The sequence below is a fragment of the Sinocyclocheilus grahami genome, unplaced genomic scaffold (assembly GCF_001515645.1).
Source record: "Sinocyclocheilus grahami isolate Dianchi unplaced genomic scaffold, SAMN03320097.WGS_v1.1 scaffold198.1, whole genome shotgun sequence".
Classification (NCBI taxonomy): Eukaryota; Metazoa; Chordata; class Actinopteri; order Cypriniformes; family Cyprinidae; genus Sinocyclocheilus; species Sinocyclocheilus grahami.
Genome location: NW_015505377.1, coordinates 939,645 through 948,492, shown reverse-complemented (window position 1 = coordinate 948,492; position 8,848 = coordinate 939,645). Strand labels below are relative to the sequence as shown.

Genomic DNA, 8,848 nt, shown 5'->3' with positions numbered 1-8,848 from the left:
GTTGGTGCACTGGCTGGGTGCTCCCAGATGTGCGTCTCTTAATCGGTAGATTCCAAAACACAACATGTTGTACGTCTTCAATGCTTTACAGAATAAATCACCATAACAGCCTCCATCCTGGAAACACAAGCATAAACATTATATGGTGATACAAATTTAAAGATTTTTAATAAAATAGATTCAAACTATTTTAGCATTTGACTCTCAGGCCTCCAAACATCCAGAAAGTCCTGTTTTAAATATTTTTTAGATTTTATATATCCCAGATGTGCGTCTCTTAATCGGTAGATTCCAAAACACAACATGTTGTACGTCTTCAATGCTTTACAGAATAAATCACCATAACAGCCTCCATCCTGAAAACACAAGCATAAACATTATATGGTGATACAAATTTAAAGATTTTTAATAAAATAGATTCAAACTATTTTAGCATTTGACTCTCAGGCCTCCAAACATCCAGAAAGTCCTGTTTTAAATATTTTTTAGATTTTATATCAAACATATATTTTCCAAAACATGTGTTACTATAAAACTGCAAAAAAATCAAAGCCATACATCTAATCAAGATGTGTTCCAAATTTGAGGTTGATATCACAAAAAACAAAGAAAAAAGAACAACAACAAAAATGGAAAGCAAATCTAGTGGAAATGTTTGGTACTGCACCCAAACAAATAAATAAATAAAAACTTGCTGAAAGCTCTTTTTTCAATATCAACCTCAAATTTGGAACACAACTTCTTTAGATTTATGGCTTTGATTTTCACAAATATTTACAGTGAAACATATTTTGGGAAATGTATTTTGTAATAAAATGTCTATATTAATTTTCAGGTCTATGCTCAAAAAGTGGTTAATATGTATAATAAATGGATCATAACTATTCTATAAATATAATTTAGTGCCATAAATTCCTCTAAATATACAAAATGTTAAATAAAAAACATTATTTAAATAACATATTTTACATATGTTAACTGGTCATTTTTGACCTCCACACAAGCAGCACCTGAGAGTTAAACATGAACCAAATGAAGACGTAAGAGATGTCAGTCTCACCCCCAGATCAGCGAAGGGCCCGTCGTAAAGCGCCAGCTGTGCGACGCGGCAGCGGTCTCTGTTGGCCAGTGTTTGCGGTGTGCTGTATCCTCCACGCAGCGCGTTCTCCTCCGCCAGCAGACCCTCCAGCTCCGGCGTGGCTCCGCCGGTCACCAGCGTCCGGATCAGAGTCAGAATGTTATCATTGAAGTACGTCTGAGACAGAGACAGAGACAGAGGGAGAGGAGCGTTACTACTGTGGCTGAGAGAGCTCAACACGCTAAAAAACACATGCAAATTACGAAAACATCTTCATTAATTTGACAACACACACACTGCAAATACTCACAACACATCCAAATAAAGAAGCATGCTGCAAAAACAGAAACTCGCTACAAACAGGCAAAGACCACCTCGGAAATGGTTATGGAATTGACGAACATGGCAGGGACATATTTATCAATGTTTGCTCTCAAAGGTGAGATTTGTTTATTTTAACACCCTTCCTTATAGTTTTTTATTTATTTATATTATTAGCCTAAATAAGCTGACGAAATACACAGTTACTGTAACTGTGAAAGGTTATGTAAGCTGGCTAACTTCCCTTTACAACTTTCCCTCAACCATAGCCTATGGTTTTACTATTAAAATTAATTAATTGATAAATACATTTAGGTTACACTTTATTTTAAGGTGTCCTTGTTACAGCGTAGTTATACATATAAGTACTTACTATATGGTTAGGGTTAGGATTAGGGTATCTTGCATGTAATTATGCATGACTAATTGTTATTATAATAGTAAGTACATGTAATATGTGTAACAAGGCCAGAAAGTCCTGTTTTAAATATTTTTTAGATTTTATATCAAACATATATTTTCCAAAACATGTGTTACTATAAAACTGCAAAAAAATCAAAGCCATACATCTAATCAAGATGTGTTCCAAATTTGAGGTTGATATCACAAAAAACAAAGAAAAAAGAACAACAACAAAAATGGAAAGCAAATCTAGTGGAAATGTTTGGTACTGCACCCAAACAAATAAATAAATAAAAACTTGCTGAAAGCTCTTTTTTCAATATCAACCTCAAATTTGGAACACAACTTCTTTAGATTTATGGCTTTGATTTTCACAAATATTTACAGTGAAACATATTTTGGGAAATGTATTTTGTAATAAAATGTCTATATTAATTTTCAGGTCTATGCTCAAAAAGTGGTTAATATGTATAATAAATGGATCATAACTATTCTATAAATATAATTTAGTGCCATAAATTCCTCTAAATATACAAAATGTTAAATAAAAAACATTATTTAAATAACATATTTTACATATGTTAACTGGTCATTTTTGACCTCCACACAAGCAGCACCTGAGAGTTAAACATGAACCAAATGAAGACGTAAGAGATGTCAGTCTCACCCCCAGATCAGCGAAGGGCCCGTCGTAAAGCGCCAGCTGTGCGACGCGGCAGCGGTCTCTGTTGGCCAGTGTTTGCGGTGTGCTGTATCCTCCACGCAGCGCGTTCTCCTCCGCCAGCAGACCCTCCAGCTCCGGCGTGGCTCCGCCGGTCACCAGCGTCCGGATCAGAGTCAGAATGTTATCATTGAAGTACGTCTGAGACAGAGACAGAGACAGAGGGAGAGGAGCGTTACTACTGTGGCTGAGAGAGCTCAACACGCTAAAAAACACATGCAAATTACGAAAACATCTTCATTAATTTGACAACACACACACTGCAAATACTCACAACACATCCAAATAAAGAAGCATGCTGCAAAAACAGAAACTCGCTACAAACAGGCAAAGACCACCTCGGAAATGGTTATGGAATTGACGAACATGGCAGGGACATATTTATCAATGTTTGCTCTCAAAGGTGAGATTTGTTTATTTTAACACCCTTCCTTATAGTTTTTTATTTATTTATATTATTAGCCTAAATAAGCTGACGAAATACACAGTTACTGTAACTGTGAAAGGTTATGTAAGCTGGCTAACTTCCCTTTACAACTTTCCCTCAACCATAGCCTATGGTTTTACTATTAAAATTAATTAATTGATAAATACATTTAGGTTACACTTTATTTTAAGGTGTCCTTGTTACAGCGTAGTTATACATATAAGTACTTACTATATGGTTAGGGTTAGGATTAGGGTTTTACCCTAATTAGGATTAGGATTAGGAATTACATGTACTTACTATTATAATAACAATTAGTCATGCATAATTACATGCAAGATACCCTAATCCTAACCCTAACCATATAGTAAGTACTTATATGTATGTAATATGTGTAACAAGGACACCTTAAAATAAAGTGTTACCTACATTTATTATATAAAAACTAAATAAAAACAAAAAATGGTTACTATAGTTAAACCATGTACAAATTAACCAGTGATTAACTACACAAACCATAGTTTAACCATGGTATTTGTACAACTGTGGTTATACAAATGGTAATCAATATGCCAAAAAAAAAAAAACATGCTTAATTTTCGTTTTGTTGGGGTAATTTTGTTGTGGTCTGTGCTACTTGTGTATTTCTTTATTTGTTTGTGTTGTGAGCATTTGCAGCACATGTGCTGTCAAACTAATGAAGATGTTTTCTTAATTTGCTGGTGCTTTGCATGTGTTTTCTTAAGTTGCAGAGCCACTGTACATTACAGATGCGGAGCGGTGCGTGAGGCCTGACGCCACTGTGTTTACGTTTACTTACGGCACTCATTAATGAATCCAGCACGCTGACGGCGAACGCTGTCCCACAGGCGAATGGCTGCGTGAGGTACAGCTCTGTGTCGGGATCGTCGTCATCGTCCTGGTCCAGAAACTGGACGTTTGAGTCGTTCACTGCAGACACACACACACACACACACGGACTGTTAGGAATGTGTTTCATTAATGAGGAGTCTTATTAAAAATGTTCACAGAAAATAACAGGGTCAAAATGTAACTCTTTTTTTTTCAGCACCCAATGCAAGAATTTGGCAAGTCAATGAACTGGTGCAACTTGCCAGTGCAGCAGCCGATAAATTTTATAATAACTTTAACAAGCATTTTAAAGATTATCTAGATGAAGATTTTCTTCAGACCTTGATGATATGTATTATGAGTCAGTCTGATAAAACATGACAAAAGAAAGGTTATTACAGTTCCCTTTCAGTAAGTCACGTTCAACGTTACGTCAGCAGTGACTGACGAATTGGGAACTCGGAAATTTGGATCTTCCATCCTCACTACCCTCAACGGCGGGGTGGCTTAGGGGTATGTGGAGATTCCCCCAGTCGAGCGCGCTATTGTGATGCAGCTTTGCCCGCAGAGCGCTGCCACCTGGTGGGGTAATCCACGCCTCCCGTCCAGAGCTTGTAAATTCTCGTCTGCTCTAACGGCCAAGGCTCTCCACCCTGCATGCCATGGCCCTCCAGCAAGTCTACCAGGCCAAGGCGTTGAAGCAGCTGCACAAGGGTAGTTCTGACTCGGGTGTGATGCAGGAGCTGCGCACTGCGATGGACCTCACCCTACGGGCGACGAAAGTCACAGCGCGGTCCCTGGGTCAGACGATGTCCACCTTGGTGGTTCAGGAATGCCATCTTTGGCTGAACCTGGTAGATATGAGGGAATCCGACAAACACCACTTCCTGGACTCCCCGATCTCCTAGGCTGGCGTCTTCAGCGACACAGTGGAGAGCTTCGCCCAGCAGTTCTCCGCTGCACAGAAGCAGATGGAGGCAATTAAGTCAACACCCCGTCACCTCGGTGGGTTACGGCCAATCCTGGACCTGCGTGTTCTGAACCGAGCCCTCCACAGGCTCCCGTTCAGGATGTTGATGCAGAAACGCATTTTTCAATGAGTTAGTCCACACAATTGGTTCCCAGCGATCGACCTGAAGGACGCGTACTTTCATGTCTCGATCCTCCCTCGACACAGGCCATTTCTCTGCTTCGTGTTCGAGGGGCGAGCATATCAGTACAAGGTCCTCCCCTTCGTTCCATTGAGGGAAAGAGGCATTCGCATTCTCAACTACCTTGAAGACTGGCCCAGTCTCGAGCGCAGTTGTGCGAACACAGGGACGTGGTACTCAGCCACCTCAGCCGGTTGGAGCTTCGGGTCAACTGGGAAAAGAGCAAACTCTCCCCCGTGCAGAGGATCTCTTTTCTCGGTATGGAGTTGGATTTGGTTAATCTAACAGCACATCTCTCAGCAGAGCGTGCCCAGTCGATTCTGAACTGCCTGGAGTCATTTCAGACCAGGAGGGCGGTCCCACTGAAACAGTTTCAGAGGCTCCTGGGGCATATGGCATCTGCTGCCGTGGGCACGCCGCTCGGATTGCTTCATATGAGATCGCTTCAGCGTTGGCTTCACGACCGAGTCCTGAGATGGGCATTGCAACGCGGCCCTCACCAGGTCTCAGTCACCCCGTCCTGCCGCCAGACTTTCAGCCCTTGGTGGGACCTTGCCTTTCTTCGGGCGGGAGTTCCCCTAGTGCAAGTGTCCAGGCATGTCTCAACAGATGCCTCTGCCATAGGCTGGGGGGCCATGTGCAATGAATAGGTGCCCGTGTAGTAACATTCATTGGTTTGTTTTGTTAACACTTGAAGGTGATTGGGCTCTCTGGCGAGATATTTCTCATTTTCATTTAGCTTAACTTGATGTACAAAAATAACTAACTGAAGTAAAAATTAATAAAAACTATATAGACATTAAAAAATAATAGTAATAATAACAAAAATGACAAAAATTCACAACAAAATTACTAAAACTTTAACAAAAATTAAAATGAAAGCAGAAAATATAAAAAATTACAACCAATTCAAAATAAAAAATACATTCAAATATTCATAATTTGAATAATTTGATTTTTTTTAATTATGAAATTATTTTCATGACAAGCAAAAAAATTAAAATGCATAAACTTTGGCAAGTAAATAAAATAAAACTTACATTGCTGGTAAATGTACTAAGAATTGTATTTGAAGTCAAATGGAAAGAACAATAAGATCAAAAATATATATATGACAAAAACAAAACCTGACAAAAATAAATTTACAAAAAATTACAATTTAAATATAAAATAAAAACTAATCCTTAAAGGGTTAGTTCACTTTTATAGTTCACATCTTACGTCATCCGCCCAGAGCTGCTTCTGGTTGCAACTGTTGGCGCAAGCTACATTAAAGTGATTATTAAGTTTTGAAAAGGAATTTTTTCTTACAAAAACACATCAATTCGCTACAGGAAGCCTTTGTTCACCCCCCGGAGCCGTGTGAGACACTTTTTATTATGGATGGGCGCTTTTTATTTCACTTCTTTTGGACTGATGCACTGCAACACCCGCTGAGTGCCATTAAACAGCTTGAAGGATCAAAGACAATTTTTAATATAACTCCGACTGGATTCGTCTGAAAGAAGAAAGTCATATACACCTAGGATGCCTTGAGGGTGAGTAATTCATGGGCTAATTTTCATTTTTGGGTGAACTAACCCTTTAACATTAACAAATAAAAATTATGTAAAATGCAGTGGTCAGTAAAAATTATTTATTTAAAACTATTATAGTTTTTATCAATATTTGAATGTTTTTATTTTTAGACTTAATTTTAAAACATTGGCCAAACAAACAACAAATTTACAAAAAAAATTAAAATAGAAAATAGAAAAAAATAGAAAATATTAATAAATCAAACATTGCCAGAAATGCAGGCTCATGGTCAGAAAAAAATCATTTATGGCCAGAAATGTTGTCGATTAATTTCCAGAAGCAGCAGGAAGTTCATTTTTGACCCTGAGCCTTTGAGTTTCCTGTCAGAGACACTCAGAAACACGTAAATGAGTGACAGATCATCTCTGAACAGACGACAGATTCGATCGGTTTGACAGGAACCAGCCGCGCATCTCGCCACACAGAAGCACACAGGATTCACAGCATGCTGCAGAAACACTCATGCCAACAGCGAAAAACACCAGAGAGGAACAGAAGAACAGCAGAAACCTCCACAGAGCGACAGGAACACCAGCCGTTCTTACCCAGCTCAGTTATCATTGGGATGTTGTTCCCGCTGCTCTTGTCCTGGCTCAGAGAAACCAGGGGCAGCAACTTGTCTGTTTTAGCTAGCAGCATAAAACAACCAGTTACCAAAACCAACAGTTTAGTTGTTTTACACTTTGCAACCATAAACCTAGAAACTAGCTAAAACAGTAGTTAAAACAGCCGTTCACACTCAAATGCTTTGGGGTCAGTAGGATTTTTTACAATAAGGTTCCATTTGTTAACATTAGTAAACTTCATTAGTTAAACTATCAATAAAATATTCTAAAGCATTTATTCATCTTCGTTAATGTTTATTTCAACATTTACTAATAATAATTATTAAAATCAAAGGTATGTGCTGATATGATTTAATTGGTCTGAGCTAACATGAACTAACTATGAACAGCTGTATTTTTTATTAATTAATGTCAGGGTTACTATAGTTAACTAAAGCTAAAATCATAAAAATGTATTTCAAGAAATGAAAGATTTGACTTAAAATTAAATTAAATTCAAATAAAAACCTCAAATTTATTTCTGCTAGTTGCCAAGGCAATAGTTCTCATTGTTTTAAATACATTTAGTTTAATTATTATTTATATTTAAATATATTTTATATGTAATATTTAAATTAAAGCTGCAGTCCGTAACTTTGTGTTCAAAATGTACAACATTGATATAATAAGCGAGTACACCATGAATCCATTTTCCAAGCCGTGTTTTTGGCTTGTCCTGAATCACTACGGTACACCTATAATAAGTGTTTATATTCGGACTTACTAGACTGGTTCGGGTGGGTGCCGCTGCGGAGGAGCCCAGTACCTGCGTGATTCGTCATAGACATAAACAGAGAGAAGTAGCTCCGGATACAATGTTCTTCCGCAAGATGCACGCAGTTCTGTTTATTAACCGCTAGAGCACCAAAAGTTATGGACTGCAGCTTTAAGTTAAATAAAATATTTAAATTAACTATACACACAATTTAAAAAAACGAATACAATTCAAATACAAAAAAAATAACTCATTTTTGAAAATTTACTCATTGTGACTCATTTTGCCAACACAGGTGACAAATCTTTACTGTCCCTTTTAATCAGTTGAATGCATCCTTGATGAATAAATGTATTAGTTTGGGCTTAAAAGTGAGTGATTCTCACCGAGCTCTGTGATGATGTGAATGTTTGCTCCAGTGGTTATGGACGCCTGTCGCACCAATCCGTGTACGGGACTGTTCTCCGGAGACGAGCGATCCATGCCAGGAGGAGTGAAACCTGGAGCAGAGCACAAAAATACATGAATACAGTGCCAATGTCAGGGGAAAAAAACACAAGAAGTGCCTTTTCCCCATTTTTGAATGGTCACTATTGGCATATAATGCAACAAAGATGGATAAAGTCAACAGATTTTACTAACAGGCCTACCAATCTCTGTGTAATCATAAAATGATCATATACTGCCAACTTTATAAAGTCATTTTTACCATCCTGTAATTTGGCTCCGAATCATAGGTGAAAATGTCATTTTGAACCTTCTCTACAAAATAGTGCATTACTCATTAAATATTCACCCGTGATGCTTAAAGGGGTCCTATTTGGCTTTTTCACTTTTTCAACTTTAGTTAGTCTGTAAGGTTGCTGTTTGAGCATAAAAAAGATCTGCGAAGTTACAAAGCTCAAAGTCCACTTCAAAAGAAGATATTTTATTAAACAGAAATCACTTTTCAAAAACTACAATGAACGACTCGTTTGGACTACAATGCATACCAATCA

At 37.9% G+C, this 8,848-nt stretch overlaps 1 protein-coding gene across 1 annotated transcript in view; it reads right to left on the bottom strand.

Annotated features, from left to right (window-relative positions):
* LOC107595209 (calcium-activated potassium channel subunit alpha-1-like) overlaps nucleotides 1–8,848 on the bottom strand; it is a 107,512-nt gene that overhangs the window by 3,011 nt on the left and 95,653 nt on the right. Inside the window, exons 27-31 of the mRNA XM_016285553.1 lie at nucleotides 8,237–8,350; nucleotides 3,770–3,900; nucleotides 2,469–2,663; nucleotides 269–356; nucleotides 2–29 (exon numbers count right to left, since the gene is read on the bottom strand). Coding sequence (XP_016141039.1) covers nucleotides 2–29; nucleotides 269–356; nucleotides 2,469–2,663; nucleotides 3,770–3,900; nucleotides 8,237–8,350 — 556 coding nt within the window. The remainder of the gene's footprint in view (nucleotide 1; nucleotides 30–268; nucleotides 357–2,468; nucleotides 2,664–3,769; nucleotides 3,901–8,236; nucleotides 8,351–8,848) is intronic.